Consider the following 20,778-nt stretch of genomic DNA (forward strand, 5'->3'; position numbering starts at 1 on the left):
TAATCAATATTGGATCCTCCAACCTGGAAGTATGCCTCTGCGTCTGTACCATGGCGTAGTGGGTCAATCTCAGCTTTTGCCTTACTTTAAAGGTGATTGGATGGAATTCTGCTCAGGAGCTGCAAGCCTAGAATGTTTGGGACCTATGCAGGCACAAATTGCAGACTTGGTTCTACCCTTTGCTAGTTTGTGGTGGCATTTAGGGTAGAACCTGAATGGCATACGCTTTATACTCTTGCATCACCGCTCTGCACCACATGGCTGAGTGGGGATACTCAGCCCTAGGCGTTTGCTTCGAGTTCTGTTGATCCCGGTCGGTGTTTGTCATGTTACTTGGTACCCAAAGGTTTTTCTGTGTTTTTCGCATTGGCAAGGGCTTCTAGTCTTCCAATTCATTCTGGGGCTAGCTCCTCTGCACCAAGACCCAAGAGTGCAAAAAAGAAACTGAACATGGTGAACATACGAGGCAGGTTCTGGGGCGTACGTCTGATATCAAAAGAGGAGGGACAGGCCACTAAAGAGTAAACGACAGAGGTTGCACCCAAAAAACGTGGCAGAATAATGCTCAGCATGTGAATCCAGAAATATTCACTCGGTAAAGCCTTAAGTTACTGACATTCTGAAGGAACAGGGCTCGCATGGAAAATTAAAAACACATGACCACCTACAAAACCTCGACAGAAAGAAGTGTAACACGGACAAGAAAAATAAAAAGCACCAACAGGCTTAAATATAAAACATTGCCAAATGGGGTGTTGAAAGGGCAAATGATACAAAAAGTAAAAACTTAGCATATGTAACCTGCAGAGGTAAAAGGCAAACTCAAGAAGTCCGATAGTTGTGGCTAGTGAGCACATTGGACAACTGACCTTTCAATGTGGACTGAAAGACAGCAGCAGCAAAATTCACTTTGCAAAATCATCTATGCCATGTCTTTCCCGTTCCTATTCCAATCTGTGGATTATCATCCTGTTACTATGCATTAGGACATTTCTCAAATGTTTAGCATGCAGAACTTGCACCATGTCCACTACTATTTTCTCCAAGCAATCCCAACTGCAGGATTTCTGTCCCAGTGCATGTCATGGGCTTCTTCCTGTAGCCTAGGGAGGAACTGTGTCCGGGTTGAGGCCTCCAGGAGCAACAACTCTGCAAGAACAGGCACACCATCGGGGAATAATCCAGAGGGTAGCAGAGGCGTTCTGAACAAATCCAACATTGCCATGAGAAGGCAACAACTTGCACAGTATTACCAGCCAAATGTGGCAAATTCCCAACATAAAAAAATCTGGATTTTCTCGGACTAGGAAAACTTTGGTGCTGGGGAAGGAAACAGACTCAACTAAAATTCAGACAGGTTGCCCATATCTAGCTAGCTACGCAGGTTGTTTAAAAGGTCCTCGGAATCTCAAGGGATTACTTAAAGGTTACAAACCCAGAACACATGTTATTTCCGTTGCTTAGTGTCTGCAACCAATTACCAATCCTTTCACTGGTTTATATTAAAGACAAGGGGTGGTGCTGCTGCATCAATGCACTCAAAGTAATCCCCACAGGAAAACCAACAGCGAATTAAATACACAAATGTTGGAACTGGCACATGCAACAGGGTTCCTGTGGTCAGCGATAGTAGAGGACTTCCATCCAGGAATTCGTCGTAGAAGCTGGGCAGAGCCCCACAAGTCTGATGGAGTGCAGAATGGCATGGAATTTTTTATGGGAACTAAGCAGGCTCCTTATGCTGTTACTCCCTTTGATCAAGGATACAATTCTTCCTATGGAAGATCCGAGAGGCTTTGTCAATAGGGAAAATATCCCATATAGTAGCCAGGCCTGGTCACAGACTTATTATCAGAGTTAATTCACGGTTGATATGTGATTAGAGAAAACTGATGTGTGGAACGAGGCCACATGAACTAAAAAGCTAAAAGCTTTGCCACATTCAAGTACGAAATGTTAGATTTTGCCTTGAGGGGCACAGAGTGGCTAACCCGAATGAGGTAGAGGAAGGGGCAGCATTAGTTGGCTGCAAGAAGACCAGGCTTGATATTGCCTACAACGCAAGTAAGTGTTCACCAACAAGCTGCTGTCTGGTCTGGCATTTGATGCAGTCCACCTACCTTAATGAAGTGAATACGTTGAGTTTTTCACAGACTGGGTGGTTGGCAGATTCATCTACTAGGTATGCTAGCTAGGGCTTTCCGACCAGAAAGAAAAGTAAAATCTCAATTTTGCAGGCTGATTCATTACAAATTCCAGTTTTCAGTCGTGGAGATGCAGTGAATGTCGGAGTAATCTGGCTAGTTGATACATTCCCAGGGGGACCTGATAGTCCTCCATATAAGATACAACTCCGACATCATAAACTGGGAGTAGGTCCCACATATCATGAAAAAGACAAATATGCGAGGTGGGACAAGGAACGATTCCAAGAAATCAAGCCAACAGTAGTCCAAAGAAGCACTGCACACTTAGAAGTTCTGGTTGCATTAGCAGCCACCATATGTATGTATGTCAGCCTGTATATTAAACTGAGGTGATGCAATAACATACAAAATGTATACAGGAGTGTGTTAGTATATGTTGCCTCATCTGATAATTTCACGGAAGAAGGAAAACAAAGAAAAAAGTGTCTACACGTGTGGGTTGTGCAGAGTATTTAAACAAAACATAATCTACCCACATTTGCAAGCTGAAGAAAAGTTTGCCTTCCACAATCTTTAAGATTTTAATGCGATCTCACCACTTAACCATTCTAGCTGATTATGTGTCCAACAAAATGAATTGTAAAATTCTGTCGAGTAATGAGCAATGGTACAACAATCTACTCTACTCTTCTGAATGACTTCAAAGGCAGTTAAGCCCAACATTCCAGCATATTTCAGCACCGGAGGCTAAAAATAAAATTTACTGGGACAATATTTTAGATTAAAGTCAGTGTCAACTAGAATTAGAGTTTTCTAAATTGAGAGTAAATCCAATTTAAACAGTACCATTTTGTGAGCTGGTTACAACCCTCAATTAGTTTCCCAATGGTAAATCGGAAGAAACCACCTACATTTAAGAATGCCACCTGTAAGAAGTCTTCTTGAAATTCTGTACACAACCACTAAAAGGCGTAATAACACACCATGTGAATACAGCAAAGGTTCACGGTGAAAAATTGTAATTTATAACAAAATATAGAAAAAAAGACTTTTCTGGTGATTTCATTACTTATTTCATGACCCCCTGCCTTTACAACTAGATGGAAAATGCCTATATCGACAAGCGATCCCCATTTAAGATAGTAAAAAGAATATGGCACACTACTATTGAACGAAATGAGATTCCCACATATACTATTTTCCTTACTCTGCCATACTACTTTCCGTTTTAAGTTGGTGTTAGCCCATCCACTGGTCTGTTTTTGACTCATTCACACGTTTCTTTTGCACACAACAGCATGGGACGAAGAGTCAGTCGATTTCAGGCATTGGCTAACTTCTGAGTGCCTGCTTTCTGCTCTTTCACAAGGAGCACATCTGCACACAAAGTAGAACCTTTCAGTGTCAGGGTATACTTTGGCAAAGTGCGATTAAGACCAAAAATTTTTTTTAGCTATAAAACAGCAAAGGGTCCAGCAGCTTCCTCAGCAAAGTTTCACAAAACGCATGATCAACATTAACAGAGTAAAAAAGCAAAGACAGAAGTAAGCATTGGCAACGTCAATAAGTCTAATTGGTTGGGAAAAGCATATTCCAGACCAGGATTCAAGCCCAGATTGCAGATACCCTTCTAGCCTAAATTGACCCCTGCTCTAGAAGATGCACCCAATTAGTTACGTTTGCAAAAATAAAGCAGGTGGGGTATCCCATGTTGCTGACACGCACATTGTCCATCAGGACCAAGCTCTGAAAAGCCACCGAATGTCATGTTTAAGTAACTTCGTGCAACATTCTCCGGACAATAGTGAATCGTGCGTCTTTACTGGCTGGACAATACTATTACCATTCGCAAACAAATAACTTCATTTTGACTTCTCCACAGCTTGAAGGTTCTAACTGGAAAGCGGAAACTCCTTCAGAATTTGACTAAATCTCCACAGCCATAGAAACAAAGTCTCAGATGACCTATAGGAATTAAGCTTCCTACGTGGAAATTAAACTATAATGCAACTTTTGTAAAGAAAAACTGTTCAGCGTACAACTTTGTCCTCGAGGAAGACAAAGTATGACTCTCTATAGATTTTAGAACTGGAGGTCGCAGAGACTATTGCTACCGAAATGGAAGTTTTCCAGAGCAAAACATTAATCTCAACAAAGTAACAATGCGTGCATCTGCATGGAAACAGAACGAATTCAGTTCTCTTGAAGTTACATCAGCAATATGAAGCTGAATAAATCTATATAAATCAACTGAGCGCAACACTCATATTCAGGTGCTCTCGTTTTTACAAGTTACAAGCTGTGGCTTCATGCACTGGTCTATTTGAAAATTCATCTCGTAAGACTTTACCTTTATTTACCTGAACCATTACTTATTTAAACAGGACAGGAAGAGAGCAGCATCTCCATTTTGGCAAGGTCCCAAAACTCCTAAGCAGGTGAACATTCAAGTCTTTAAACACTTTCTCTGAGGATGCAGGTTAAATGAGAACACCCATTTTCAGCACAAGCATCAGTTTGTCGCTAAGTGCATCAACTTTTTAGGGTGTAAATAAAATGAAGGCTCCTATCTCACCATTTAATGACACCGGAAACTAATTTTTTTTAGAACGGCTGGGTGTAGCATTTATCATGGTAAAAGGATTTTATCCCATGTAAGAATCACAAAATAATTTCTGAACCATTCTAAATCAGTAAAAGATATCAAACTATTTTTTTTCTAAATATTAAATATGGCTGGCTGAATTTCTTTATTTACAAACGACACTGTAGAAGTAGCAGAAGCTGAAGTTTCAGGGTTAACGAAGACCACTGTTGACTAGGTTGCTGCAAAATACATCAACTAGAAATGGGGAAAATGAACACACTTTGGAGGGGGCTGCATGACTGGTCGGTGAAAGGACTTTGACAAAAAATCTAGAATGGTACTAAAAGGGGTACCAACGTGTGACCCCTGTTCAAGTTTTGCTTTTTGTGATTTCAGTCAGAAGAGGAGTCTCCCAGTGTACTAAAATACAGAGGAACCCATCTCAGGTACCTTCTATTATCGAATGCAGATGAATGAGTGTCTGGCATAACATGGCCAGCAATGTTGGGAACTGGTACTTGTAAATCTGTGCACTTTAATTCCCCTTCTAAAAGGCTGATGGAAGGACAAAGGAAAAATAGCTTACGGCATTATGCTTAAGGCTTCATGTCGGTCATAAATGGTATATACACAGCAGGGTCATTTTTAGCCAAATAAACGTTACCTAAGCAACACCCAAAAGGGACCATTAGCAAAGAAGCAATAGCTTTCTTCTGGCTTGATAATCAGACAAAAAAAAAAAGGAACAAACATTAGAAAAGTTGAGAATGGTGGCGGCGGGCTCAGTGTCAAAGAAGGATGGTGCTACACTCCAAAACTTCTTACATTTGCAGCAACATTATTTTGAAACAAATATATGGTCCTTGCTACAGGTGCAGACGATTCCAAACTAAGTGGGAATTTGAGGAAGAACACATTTATAGTTTGTGGTACGATCTTCTTGCGTAGCTTAGCTTGTGACCGCGATTAAACAAGCTGCCTACAGACGGTCATAGTGATATCTACAGTCAACAAGCGCTTGCTGGTGGAGTTTGGGTACTGACAAATGTTCAGTCCAGTTGCCCAATAATGCCCGATTACTTAAAAAAAAAGTCCGATACTCGGCCTATGTTCGTGTGCGGCATGGCTAAGTTTCTAAGTTGGATGATTAGATTTAAAAGGCTAAATGAAATTGTTTAATGATGGTCACTTTGTTAGACCTTTTTAACTATTTTATTGATGTGTGTCTTTTATCCCTGTGAATGGTTTTTTACTGTGTTATGTAATGCTTTTTAAGATATGTTTTTAACGAAATAAAGCCTATTTGACTTGAATAAGACCACGTGGCTATTTCTTGATAAATTAATTTTTAACAGTGCAATCATCACATGTTCCTTTCAAACGTCCAGCATGTTAGATTTCGGTTTTCAATGTGTACGCTTCTATACTTCACTAGCTTAGCAAAACTGCTGGGACTTCGCGCATATTGAAATTAGAGCAGAAGAAACTGCGTTCAATCCGTCAACATGACAACTATAAACACGTTCTACGTTCACAAACCACTTCAGGAACATCTACACAGTGCCACGTAAACTTTAAAATTAGAGCTTCAAGGTAAGGCAGATGTACAAAATGAGTTCAGGGAAGAGCATTTTACTTCAAATAGCGGGGGAGAGAAAACGAGAGCTTCGTCGTTTTTTTGTGCCCCTTTCTCTGGGGTACGCTCTGTGCAACACCATCAATCAGATTGACTGCCTAGGTTAACAGTAAAACGTCAAATGCCAGGGTCCACCGTTCCCACCCATCTTTTCCAGAAATAAATCTGAAGAAGCCAGTCTGCCGTGTACAGCTGTTTCCCAATATATAACTGATAGACATAGGTGGTACTACATTCAATTCCATACATTTAAACTTACAAGGAGGAGCACTGGGAGACGTAATCAATACTTTCAAAAGGTTATATCCTGGGGATTTAGCGATGAAAATATTTGCTTCCATCGCTCCATAAAATTTCGGCTTTTCAGCGGTCCTCTAACAACCATTGGCTCCGATTTTCCCCAGGCATACAAGATTTTGATGCCAGACCCAGGATCTTTATATAGAATTCAGGTGGAATCCCCATATTTGAAAAAACTTGTATTTTGGTGCAGTGCTCATTCCAGCCTGCAACCGCTTTAAGTACTTTATAAGCAAAAAGGAAGCAAGAGAAATATATAGGAAACAGTGGGGTCCTTCGGAGGTGCAGGCAAAACAGGAGCATTGTTAACCCTGGCAAAACATTCAGCAAGAATGCTTCAATTTTAGAAGGGCGGGTGAGTCATGTGGATTTATTCAGTTAAAATTATACTTTGGGGTGCTCAACTCGCCTTCCTTGAGCATCCTAGGTTGGGAAATAATGGTGACACTGGGGCGTAGCCATGCAGTCCTTTAACAACTACAGCTCTCTGAAGAGTGGCATTTCTTTTATAATGATCTACTGCAGCGTCCACCAGGCACCTAAAAGAGGTCTGGTTCCATGCAGAACAAATAGAAAGGTGCTGCAGAGTTTTTGACTTTCTGCATCTAAAATGGCAAGGCCCGTGTAGATGACTACAGAACTAACACAATCTGCAATACGTCCTGAACGAGGAATAGCCAAAGCAAAATATGTGCGGAGTGCATTTCTGCAACTAAGTTTACTCTGATGAAAGTAGGTAACACATCAAATTGAACTCCAATATTGCAAATCGAAAGAGTGATGCAGGACCATGTGGACTAGTTAAGACACCTTCATCTTTAATTCACTGAGGCATCATTTAGGTGCATACTTTGCTGAACTTAAATCTTGAGCAAGAGGTAAATGTGGGTTTCAGAGTTAACAGCAGACACTTCTTTAAATGTCTCAAAAACAGGCTTTGGGTGGCTCTTACTGAGATGTAATTTCAAACATAGGATGCCCCATTCAGAGGTGTTCTAAACTCTGACTCAAATGGTTCATTCCGCAGGTAGATACTACCATACATGGCAAACTCCTCGCTACACAGCACCCTTAAAACTGCAAGAAAATGCACCTCTTTCTAGCAGATCTAATCAAATCTCTGGTGGTTTAGAGGGTCTCAGAAGTCACAAAACCCTACCCCCTCGAACTTCCTGAATTGAGAACATCTACAGTTTAGGAACAGTCCTTTGCAGGGAACCAGCTCCGTTTGGTACTTTCTGCCTCCCAGCCTTAGAAATGTAATCCTACTCTTATCTACTGTTTTCAGGAAAGGCACTCCACTTTGTTGAAAAATTGAAATCTCTCTACAGGAGAAAAAATATCAGAGTATAACAGCGTCCATGCTAAATGGTTTAATGTTTTACATCAGGCAGCACAGCGGACTATATAAAACTAACTGTATGAGTAGAAGCGTGTACAGATCAATTTAATGGTGGTATTCTGTGATGAAGTCTCCTTCCTGCTTTTCCCAAACCGGTTTATGCCACAGATGTCCCATTACTGGTGGTAATTATTAACTGAGGCAACATTCAACAGAGGACCGAGATCACTCGGAGAAGAGTGCACTCACCTGAGACATTTGTATTAACAGAGGGCCGCTTTGCAGTTTCATTAGGTTGAACCCTACAGTGTAAAGAATATATGCAAAACAGTATTGCAATGTGGTAATACCTAGTGCTCAGACAAGCTTTGAGAGCAAGTACTGAATTACACACATTCAACCAGTCCGGTGACTTCAGGACTTTTCGAACAAAACCCTTTGCTTGACCGTCTCTGATCTGAGTGCATGAGAGTCTTCTGGGTGTTCCAATGAGCTGGGATGATGAACAATTAAATATTCAAGAGTCACAAATCCCAGAGAGTACTAGTCCTGCTAGTCATGCTACTGTCCATATTGAACATGTTTAAAATTCAGTGGTAATTGTTGGCCGTTTAACAATGGCATAACTTTGTGTGTCCTGATTGAATAACATAAAAGATTTGACAAACATGACTAACTGGTTACTGGCTGAGAGGGACAGCCTAAAACACAAAGGGTAAATCCAGTAGGTTAGCAAAAAAATTTAAGGATTTCAAGTTAGATTCTTTAAAGGTCTGGTAGCTGCATTAAGAAGTTGAAAATCTTCAGACACTTAGAAATTGCAAAAAGTACATGTTTCTCATCTAGCACAAGGCGTATGCTTTCCACAGAGCAGTTCAAGCAGCTGACCTTGAATAATAAAAAGACCATAGTATGTTCACTTAGTTGCCAGAAGTAGATCAGTCTCAAACTTAAAGGGCGTACTAATGTTGTTAAAGGCAGCATGAGGAAGATGGGGTAATACTACTGATTAACATTTCAAGTTTGTAAGTGCATAGGCCTGCATGATGGACAAACAGTCCCATATAAGGATGGACATACAGATGGACCATGACAGAGGATTGGTGGCTGCAAAATGGATGGTCCACCTGGGAGCACACTGGTAGTAGATTTTGCGGTGTTTAATTTTGCCAGACCATAATCCGGTGATGTTGCAGTAGGTTTCAATTCACTCAATCACTGGGTAAATTAGTAGAATTCCTTTTGATTACATTCCCCAAAACCTCCTGAAATGAAGGAGGAAAACAAGATTGCATGCCAATTACTGCTTAGAGAAAGTTGTTAAAGGTGCCACTGCCAACCAGACATATATCCAAAAAGCGACACATACAAAATTAAACTGAGGCAGCACAGCAGTGCTAACATATCAGTTAGTAAATAGTTTAAACTTCATATCAATCCACAAACAAGCTACATGTGATTGTCCAGTGAAAGGGCTGTTCAGCAGAACTTCCAGAAGCACCGTTGTGATGATCCGGAGTGGAACAGGGCAGGTGGCCTCAGCCGAATATCACGGACTAGACTGGGTCCAATGATGAAGAAGACACCTTACCTGTGCTGCAGCAGGACCATCGGTGTGCGTGGTTGAAACAGGAACTTTATGCAGCCCAACGACGACACCCATAAAGATCAAGTCTCTCAAGGGAACACATTTTCTCCTGGTGAGTCCATTTCTTGCACAGACCCAACTCAACACAACCTAGGAAAAACAATCGGGCCAAACGTGTGCACTTTGCCTCAGGCCACTTTGATGACAGGAATGTCTATACATGACGACTGAGAAGGATTAACTGGTTTTCTGTGTTCACTGCGCCAATGGGTTGTACCAAAAAAAGGCTTTTTGCTTCTCTTTAAAAGTTTCTGTGCAACCCATGCTTCTCTGAACTACCATGCCAATGTAGTTGAGGTTCACTATTTCAAATAAATACTAATTTTTAGAAAAGGCAGCCAGTCCGGCACAGCTACTTTTGTAATTTTCTTATACTAAATGGAGAACAGCTAAGAGGTTCAGTTGTTGAGAAGGGAGAATGAGTATATGGGGAAGTGTGGCTCAGGGGTTAGAGGCGGCAGACCCGGAAGCTGAGATCGGTCCTGGACCAGGGTTCAATTCCCCGCCTCGACGGGGCTTGGGCTCAATAATTCCATGGACTCGATAATTCTCGCTCCGGTGCCACTCGACTCACGGGTTCACACTCTGCAACTCTGGGCAATAGCTTGCTTAATCTCCACAACAGCCCCTCGTGGCGGGATGCCTGTCTTTCACCTTGTGGATACCCTGCCGGGGTTATCTCACAGGGGAATACCAGGACGGGTTCCCTAAGCAAGTGCTTAGATGCCTGCGATGTGGGTGATATGCGCTATATAAATACATGTACATTTACATTTACATTTATATGCTCCGACTGTGGCCGAAGTCTCTCATCCGCCCACTCATCTGTACTAAAGCATGGTCCAGTGAGTCCCCAGAAATGATTAGGAGACTTGCTGTACACAATATCCAGGATAATATACCTTTGGTGACCCCCTCCAATTAAATTGTTTGCTACTTGGAAGAAAATAAAGTAGTGTTTCGATCAATTTTGCCAAGGTTGCTAGATGAAAACGACTCCCTGGCAAAGTACAAAACCAAATACCCACCAGAAAGTTTAGGCAAACATTTACATTTTACAAAATTAAGTAGTTAGTGCATTTAGAACTGTTAGAACGACTGTCAATGCTAACCTCATCAAGATAGTCAAAAGACCCAGATACAGGGTATGCTTTAGTGACAAACTTGGCTACATTCTGCATGTTAATGAATCCTTTCCATAGGGCGCCAAGACGGGAGAGAAAGAGGGAAGTGTCGCCATCTTGAGGGGACCGGGAGCCTCCAATGCTGCAAAACGAAACCATAAAAAAACAATCATTACTTTCCACAGTTGTATTGGGGAACAGGAAGGGGTTCTACTATTTCGCGTGCATATGATTATAGATCAATTCAATTTCAAGACTAGCAAAGTAGGAATTCATGAAGCTTGACTTTGTGTGGCATTTTTGTCTAGTCAACATATGACTAGGTGAACCAGACCTGAAGCAAAGACTCAGACTATAAATATGGAGACAGATGCAACAAAGAACCAGTTAGGCACCCAAAGGCAGCAAAATGTGGTGAGAAGGCGGATCCAACAATAAGGTGTATGGGGTTGTGAGCACGTATATGCTTATGGAAGTGGGTATGCTGACCATTCACAATGTTGGTATTTCAAAGGTAGATTCTCCCAACTAATGTGCCATTGCCTCCTTCCTCTCTTCTGTTGACCGAGAATGCTGGACCAAAAACATGAAAGATTATGTTGCCATCTCAAACACAAATCCAAAACCATGTAGGGATTAGAGAATAAGGGACATACTGCAGCAGCAAAAAAGGTAAAATAGGAAGCTATTTAGTTCTGGAAGCGCTAGGCTAGTGTAGGGCTCCCAGGAATCCAATGTTTTACCACACTGAACACTACCAAAGTGCATGCAGCTTCCTACAAATAGCTCAGGCTAGCTCCTTTTCCAGCTCTCAGTACACTGGTACATGTATCCATGAAGGATGGCAGCTTTGAACGTTTTAGGAAAGTGGCTGCATCCCGTTCCCTGGGGATCTCTCTGGATTGTGGCACCTCAGCCCCTTCCCAGGGAACAGCTCAACCATTCTACAATGCTTGCAGACCTTCCACAATTCCTTTAATTAATCCATCTTTAGGAGCTGTTTTCTACCTCCTACACTGTCTTGCATAGTCCTCCCTCAACAAACTACCGCTCTGTCCACTTAGGTAACGGTTTTCGGGTAATCCATCTCGTTAACAAGATTGCGTCCTTTTGTCGACAAATTTCCATTATTCTTCTTAGCTCTAAGAGGCTGTCTTAGGTTGGTATGAAACATAACACCCCCCCCTAAAAACTGTGCTGTCTGTTCATCAAACTTAGATATACATCTCACACTACTAACCAAGAAAATAATGCATCCCTCCTAGGTCCAGCATGCCGCAGAGAGTAGTGGTGAAGATTGCAGCCATCTACAGGGGCACTGTTGTGAAAAGCTGTTGAGGAGTATGCCCCCATCTCCCCCCCCCATTGATTTAAATATCACTAATTTAATTTAGCTTTGGTCTCAATTGTCTCGGTCTTATTAGTTGTAATAGTGCCGGAGCAGAGACTGACATTTTACAAAGCATCTAATATACAGTTCAGTAAGACAAGGGTAAACATTCTCTCTAACCTACATTTGAGTGTCCAGGGAATTGATTGGTCCAGCTCACGGCTCTACCACGGACCATGTGATCTTCAGTCTTTAGAAACCGTGCTTCTGTATATTCAGCTACACCCACCATTCACATGATCAGCGATCCCTTTGTCTACTTGTAGATAGACGTGAATACTACAAAAAAATCTACTCTACCACTCCTCATATTTCATCAGTGGCTTTGTACACAGGTTTTTTTAATGCTGTGCGGCCAGAAACTGCACTAAAAGCTATCCTTTGCTGCATATAAAATAATGTGTGCATGTGACAAACAAGAAACGCAAAAAGTACTAGTGTTAAGAATTCGGATTCATTCAACAAATATTACGCACTTGAGATTCAGTGAAGATGATGGCAAATATCTGGGATCCAACGGTGAAGGCTTCATTAGAATAGATTTAGGAACTGGAAAGGTGGTTGAAAGTGGTTTTGGCATTTCAGGTTTTGTTTCTTCTACAGCAACCTTGTCTCTTGCTGGGCTAGCAGACGGATCTGGTGCAGGGGTCACGGTGTGAGGCAGACGGTTCAGTGCAGTTCTAGGGTCTCTGCCAGACACTGTTACAGTGGTCACCACTCTTGCAGCACTAGTGACAGGATAGAAGGATGACTGCATGGGGAGAGAGGATTCATCACTAGTGGCACCCTGTGTGGTGGATCCTTTTTCTACAGTGTGCTCATGGGATGGGTCGCTTGAAGAAGTAGAAATGGTGTCTGCAGTGTCAAGCCCCTCCACTGTAGGCGGTCCAGTAGCCATGGATTCAGTCTTCATTCTGAAATCAGACTTGTGTTTCAACTCAGTCTTTTTGCCAGGAGCAAAGGAGGTTTTGGATCTTCTTGGTGCTACGTCATCTTCAGAAACGGATATCTGACCTATGAAAAGATAAACAGTAAAGTTAGACTTGTGCAGGGTAACGTCAGAATGTCAAGAATAAAGGGGAAGAAACTTGTGCAAAATAAAGAATGCACTCTTAAGGTAAATGGCAACATATTCCTGATCGTCCCTTCATTCATTGCACATGCAGCAAGTAGCCCTGATTACTTTGAACTATCCTAAATCTACACCATGGGGAGTTTCAATGAATTGAAAAACTGACTAACCAGGTGAGAATCTGAAGCACGTTTAATAGATACTACGATGAAAACTATTTAATGGGAAACCAGAGGAAAATAAGGCTAGAAAGGTAAACAAACTATTGTAACACTGAGTCTTGAAGGAAAGCAGTAGTACCGCTGTTCCCTATTAGTCCTGCTCCTGCCTCAAAATAAAATCCGAGACACAGTGCAGACAGAGGACGAAGGGAGGTTGTTTATGACTTCAAAAACGAAGTCCATGAAAAATTAGGATAAAGAAATTAGTATTTTGTTTATTTATCCTGGTTTGTCACTGACGGTTAAACCCGGACTAGAATGTTAAGCTGTTCCTCAGAAGTAACTGAAGGCATGAAGGAGTACAGCTGGAAGTGGCTGGGGTGAAGATTGCCCTAGTAGCTCCAATAAGTCTGGACCAAATGTAGAAGATGTCTTGTTTGGTGCATCATGCTGAATCGTCTTAGAAATCAAGGACGTCTTTACTTTGCCGTCCTTCAGAGCATTGGAAAGAAAGTGGGGCAGATCTCACATTTCTGTGAATATGCGGATGATTGTAAACGCACCTGGTGCGTGGTTCTACACAACATCTTTTTCTTACAGGAACTAGTGGACGGCCCCTCACAAGAAAATAGACAGGCAAAACCTTCCTTTACTGATGCTCTTCAGGAAAGATGAGAATGTCCAAAATAGGGACAAAAGTTGAATGTGTGTAGTGCTCCAGGGGATTACCCATCTCCAGGCGCACTGCACAAAATGTGGCATTTGAGCACAGAGAACAAGAGCACAATATGTAAACATGAATTAAAGGGTACACATGGGGGGGGGGGAAACTGGTAATCGTTCAAACATGTGAATCTATGAAACATACAATGCTTGAGAACATGTGGTAACTTACAAAACGGACAAGACTTTTGGAACAAACATAGGTGCAAGTAAAGCCAGTAAGCGGTTAAAAAATTGCAGTTCTTAGAATTAACCTGACATATCTAAAGCAGGCAATCCATAATCTGTAATGGAGTCTGGATTGCTAGTCACAGTTTTTCAGCAGATTTACCGGCGACTAGTGATGAAGTGGATGGGGAGTAGCAATTCTACTGTGGGTTTAAAAGGGTTTATAACCAGACTCTTCCCCCTGCTGCAAGCTGCTGTAAGCAGGCGCAAGCTCCAACCAATTACCGGCCTTCAGCTTCAAAAGAAAATAATCTGCTTCTGGCTGGGCACTGTTGCAACATGCAGGGCAAGCTAGGGATGAAGGAGGCACCACAAGCCACAGACATGGAGGTAATAAGGAAATAAAACTACAGGTAAAACACGTCCAGTCTTGGGTACCACTTCAATTCCACTTTACATTTTACCCAACACTCAATCACGTATGGGTGGTCTGGACTGCTAGAGACCCTAATGTGGCAGCTCCGTGCAGCATCTAGACCAGTTGGGTCTACTGGCGCCTTGTTTAGTTCCCTCAAGCATGTGGAGTGAATTCTGGCTTAACGTTAGCTAAATCAAGAGAGGCCATCAAAACCAGTAGACTGCAACAGACCCTACAATCAGATTAATTTCATGGTGGCAAAAAACAGAACCACCCACCCTCGGTTTGATATGGGAGCAAACAAAAAAAATCAGTGGTTAACAGCATGCAAAGTAAGGGAGTGCACTGTAGCTGTAGGGCAGTCAGACAGGCTTTTGTGCCTCAGTGTAGCATGGTTATTCAGGGAAAGGACGCGTTATGAACTTCCAGGCTTCCCCAGACTTATTTCTTGACTCCATATTCATTGTTGTGTTTCTCTATTCTGACCCCCTCACTCCATCCACTGTCGCCATCTCAGCAGCTCCTGCATCGGATCGTTGATGGCCGGATCATGGATCGTTGATGGCCGGATCATTTGCATGTGCTTCCAGATGGCACTCAACACCATCTAATCAGTTTCACTAGATATATGAAGACGTATGGTGACACACTCAATTTTCAGAAAAGAGCTTCGAATACAGAGGTTTGCAGAAACTACAAAACCTCTTCTGCGTCATGCCCCAAACATATTGATAAACCAATAACACAATAATTCCCACACCCTTTGCAACAACATGTGTCGGAAAGACTGGTAGAAGGATTTCCTTCAGTCTGCAAGTAACTTTCTTTATTCTCATCAGTTACACCTTTAATGTGTTTACCTGTACAGATTTTGCAGTTCAGGTCAAAAAGATGTGCACGATGCTGATTTGTTGTATCATTTAACATGCTGCTGAAAATGTCTGGAAGGACTGGGCGGCTTTTCTCAGGAGCAGCAGGTTTTGCAGGTTCTAGCGGTTGCTCCGGATCCTAAGAAAAAACGCATAAAGAATTTTTAAAAAAATGATTTCACAGAAGAGGGTTATTTTGAGGTTGGTGATATCGATGTACTTTATTTCCTGCTGCAATACAGGCTTTTATACAGAAAATGGCTTTATATGAGGAAAAAACTAACAATAAAAATGTTTGCCTTATTTTTTCCTCAATTTACCTTTCTCCACCCACACAAGCACGTTGATTTTAAAATTCTCCAAAGATAACAGATTGCAGTTTTTATTAGAACCGAAAGGGTATGACTAAACTTCAAAATATAAAATGGGAACTGGAAAGATACCAGTAAGTAAAATGAGTGCTTTCCTGCAAAGGAGGAGAGAAGTACATGAACCACCATCTCCAGACCGCTCTCAACAAGGAGACGATATAATATTCAATGTAACATTGGCATTTATCATTTATAGGATTAAAATACTTTACTGACATAACAAGGCAAGGAAGAACTCCGGAAAACAATGGACAGATTGGTTTAGGATTCAGAGTTCTAGATAAGAAACAAAGCAAGGCTGCTCTTCTCCCAGAGATCCCCAAGGTTCCCTAAATGCTCTGGCAGCTGTCCATTTAGCGCCGATATTTAATATAGAAACATGTAAATTATACTTCTTTCACAGGAATTAAATAATGATCGGTAATTTAAACTCCAGAGTATAGGTATTCTGCTTTTCACCCCTTTGCTGAAAGATCTTCCAGTTGCGAAAATAGGATTTGTGATAGAAGGCCTCTGAGAATTCTAAATGGTTGTGGATGTGTGATATGGGAGCCATTTGTTCTGTAATACTCTCCTCAATTTCCATACAGACAAGGCCAATCCTCTGGAATAGGAAATCCCACAGGAAGAAGACCAGATGGAAAGGTTGGAAATCTCCAGGGAGGACAGAGAACGATTGATTTCAGTAAGGTAAACCAGGACCTCCAGACCCAATATGGAACCACTATCGTATACTTTTCTTCTCCTTGAAGGCAGACTAATAACTTTGGAATTAACAGGAATGGTTGGAAGGCATAAAAACTTTGCTGAGCCCATTGAACCAGTAACAGGTCTATCAACACAGGATGCTCAGAAGAGGGGGGTGGGTGGAAGGGAGGGTAGAGAATGGTTTGGGCATTGAGCATTTTATCAGGACAAAAGGGTTCCAAAACTACTGCAAATCGCCTGAAAGAGCTGGTGATAAGTTGACACGAGTGAAACATCCTGCACAGAAGATATGCTTTAAAGTCATCCAGTTCCCTTATGGGAATCGCTTTCCAAGGCAAGGTATTATATGTTGCCCAAGACCACAGATATTCTAGCAAAATAATTAGTGTCTTGAGCTTGTCCCAATGTTTTGTAGTATATAGAAGTCAGTCACCATCTCATCTGATGACACCAACATATGTTGATTTGGGATGCGAGAACTAAAGCATTTCAATGCTTTCATGATTGCTCATAATTCTTTCCAATTGGAAGAGTGGTGGGAATCCATCTTTGAGCTTGGATCTTGTATTGACAAACTCAACAAGTCTATTCCCGAGCCTCACAATAGGAATTTAGGGGGTTGGATGAGTAATCCTAATCCCAGATTAAATGGAAGCAATTTGGATATGACCATCCTAAACACAAAATGTCAGAAAGTGTAGATGTTTCTTTGCTATTCGGACACAAAAAGAAGCGTCCGAGTGTATCATCACCACAAAGTGAGCATTTGTTGTTGAATGAATTAGTCTTTGAATGGTTACCATTTCAAAGTATATCAGCATAGCCCACTATCTGACACTATTCAAGTCTATGATCAACCTGTACCATCCAAAAACTTAAGTCCAGCAAGATAACAGAGTAGACACCCTTCCCTCTTTGCAATGATGGGATTGCCTTCAAGTGGTCTCCGATTGCTTGACAGAAGGCATCCCTATTTTCTTAATGCAGAAGCCAGGTAGTTTTCTTGACCACAGAATCCAAATACAAAGAAAAACTCGATCAGATAGTCAAGAACGTCTATCTCTAGCATTCACAGTTAAGCCATTAGACTTCTTCCAAGATTCCCTTAAGTGCCGAATTTGACATTCTACTGTCAGTTCAACTGTTCTCAGAAGGACTCTGCTTCTGGGAACATTCGCCTGATGCAACTTTGACTTCCTAACAGCAGCAGCTGCCAGTGAAAATTACCAGGGAGGTTGGGTAGAAAAATCAATGAAATGGGTGGGCCGGAGGTAATTTGTTTTATTATTTAAGTGGCTGCCGGCCACTGTTCTCTTCTATTCCAGCAGGAAGCACACACAGGCTCCCCAAAGCCACTAGCGATGCTGCTGTCACCATGACAGCAGCGTGGTGATTGGTCTGAGTGCTGTAGTTTGGCGCTCAGATGGGGACTGGGACCCTTGTGCATGTTTTTTTTTACCAGGCTGTGCATTACAGTCTGGTGGGGAACATGCAAAGTGTGCACAACTGTTTGGCCAGCCCAAGACAGATGGCCAAACCGTCATGCACACTTAAGTGCCCCAACCACACCTCTCCTGCAGGCTGTACCATAGCCAAGCCCCGTAAACTTCCCTCAGTGGGAAATAAAATGACAACGTTGCGTTATTTTATTTTTCCTTTTTTCACAGTGTAGCGGCGCTCCTCCGTCTTAGCAGAGAAGACGCCGCTGCTACTTCTTAAAGTCTTTCTTGGGAAGAGACAGTAAAAAACAAAGGAGGGAACTGCAAATGCTTGACTCCAAGTTCTGAATGGGTGGGGCTTTCATTCTCAACCACTGCTTTCTGTATACATCTGAGAAATTTAATGTGCAAACATTTAGTGTAGATTTGAAATATAAAAGTCTTTCAAGCTTTGAAGGCTCTGCGTATGAAGTGTACTGATAACCAAACTACCCACAGCATTTGGTAGGGGAAGCCATAGCCCACAATAGGCTGCACAAGAGCTCTCTGACTAGTAGTTCGTGAGCTACTGGGAGCTCTCCAGTAAACTGGAAGTTGCTCTCCTGCTTGAAGCCCAGCTTACTAAATTAGAAGCTTTGGCCTGGTTGAAATAATATATGCATACCAAAATTCAAGATAAAATGTGTGTATTTTTATAACTCAAACTGATGTTTGGATAAATATGGCTGAATTTTCAAAATATATTTAAAGCTGAATATTTCAGTGATAAATAATTAGGCTTTTTTGGGCAAGGGCATTGCAGCTATGGGTCTTACGTATTATGCACAAAGTGGGATGGCACATTTACAAATCCTTTTTATATTACTGTTTGCAACTGTGCCTGATAAACTGAGGATCACTCCTAATAATCTTGCATATGATGGCGGCTGATGTAATCTTGTCTGATGTGGCCACGGTTACAACGATAATGAGTTTAGTAGCTCAGGATAATTTTCATTGATCATAAGTAGCTATTACAGAAAACGTTGGAGACCCCTGGCATAGCTAGACCTAAAAAGTGAAGAAAGTTAATGGAATGTTCAAGGATAGCAAAGTTCGCGCTGGGTATGAATGGGATTACCTAGCCTTACCAGGCACACCGCTAACAGAGCATTTGGGAGCTGAGGTAATGTTTGCAGAAGAGGCTGCAGAAAGCCTTTCTGCTCCTAAGAAACGTTTGGAAGCTGTGAGTGAAAGGCAACCTGTCCTATCAAAGTGGCATTGACCTAGTTCTTTGTGTGTTAAATCCAAAGCAGGATACAGATGGGTACATAACATGGCTTTGTCAGGGTTACTGATATGGAAAGGCAGTGATTTAGCCAGCATGAACGTCAGTCCAATGTTTTGTCAGGGTCTTTGAGGGCCAAGCCACACATCCCAGGGAATCGCCACAACGAGAAATGATCCTTTCATGCCACTAACCAGAGAACCTCCACCTCCAATTCCCCCCCTGTCCTGCCCGCATTAAAGAGGGTACGCAAGAAGGAATTAGTCAACTGGGCTATGTTCACATGAGCGTGCATAGTAAAAAGCTTGATCCACCCTTAAAATTATGTTGGCCCCAATTATCCTGTTTTGCGTTACAGAAAACCTCCAGATCAGCAACGACTTGTAACTCACAGACCAACACTGAAGTTCTGAAGTCGATGCACTTGCAAAAGAATGAAGTTAAACTCTGAGCCAAACTAAGGTTAACTCAGACAAAGGGTAACATTTACTACCCACGAGGAGGCTATTTTCGAACCAAAATTGTAATTCCACAGCATATCTGATTCACTGAGGGATTCTGCTCTGCTTATAGAAGAATACAACAGCGCTGGCTCATCCAATTATGTAAGAACCTAGGTTTCACCCAATGTGCTGTGGCATATAGAGTTCCAAAATATGATACTCATGCCCCCATTGTCTTCGCTGTTTCCCGCTTCTTAAACTCTATGTGGCATGTTACTATTCTGCATATATATATATATTTACTGTTTAAACCTGAGACAGTAGCCCAATTTTATGTTTTTAACTGTCCATGGACTTCTTTTTGTATTAATTTTAAATTAGCCTCATTCATGCTCAAATGTGCAGTTCTTATCTATACAATAGTTTTATGATAGTGTAGTATCCAGGGTTTAAATGTATATGCTGTCTTTTTATACTGCTATGAACTGTACTTTTATGGTCGTCGAGACCGAAATAAAGTTATTGTATGGAATGGATAATGTGAATTACTGACAAAAGATCTAGAACAAAAATGATTTTTTATCATGATATGTTAAATAAAAACTGTAAATTATTCATACGTACATCAGAATCAGAAACTGGTGGTGAATCTTCCATATTTGGTATGGTCTGAGTGCTGTCTGAGCCTTTGTGATCCATATGAGATTTACTTTTGGAATCTAAAGTCTAAGCAAAACATAAAAAACAAAGTTAGGCGTCATTCAATGATACCAAACTAAACAGCTTGACATTCTGCTAAAATCATTTGGCAACTGCTTACTGGCCATGCAGCATTCATTCCCAATTAATGAAAACCACACTTACAGGTTTAGTTGATCTGGACTTCCAAGACGATAAACGTTTCGATATAAGCTCTTCTGGTTTCAATCTCACTAGTTTCGACAGGGAGATTTCTTCACGAAGGA

The 20,778-nt window shown here is 41.6% G+C and overlaps 1 protein-coding gene across 6 annotated transcripts in view; it reads right to left on the bottom strand.

The window, feature by feature from the left end:
- DIDO1 (death inducer-obliterator 1) overlaps positions 1-20,778 on the bottom strand; it is a 286,601-nt gene that overhangs the window by 61,039 nt on the left and 204,784 nt on the right. For all 6 annotated transcript variants that reach the window (XM_086932835.1, XM_086932836.1, XM_086932838.1 and 3 more), the window contains 5 exons: positions 20,678-20,778; positions 20,438-20,539; positions 15,577-15,724; positions 12,651-13,188; positions 10,773-10,926 (listed from right to left, as the gene is read on the bottom strand). The exon at positions 20,678-20,778 is cut by the window's right edge and continues 16 nt beyond it. In XM_086932835.1, the coding sequence (XP_086788961.1) occupies positions 10,773-10,926; positions 12,651-13,188; positions 15,577-15,724; positions 20,438-20,539; positions 20,678-20,778 (1,043 nt within the window). The remainder of the gene's footprint in view (positions 1-10,772; positions 10,927-12,650; positions 13,189-15,576; positions 15,725-20,437; positions 20,540-20,677) is intronic.

This window comes from Lissotriton vulgaris, chromosome 7 (assembly GCF_964263255.1).
Source record: "Lissotriton vulgaris chromosome 7, aLisVul1.2, whole genome shotgun sequence".
Classification (NCBI taxonomy): Eukaryota; Metazoa; Chordata; class Amphibia; order Caudata; family Salamandridae; genus Lissotriton; species Lissotriton vulgaris.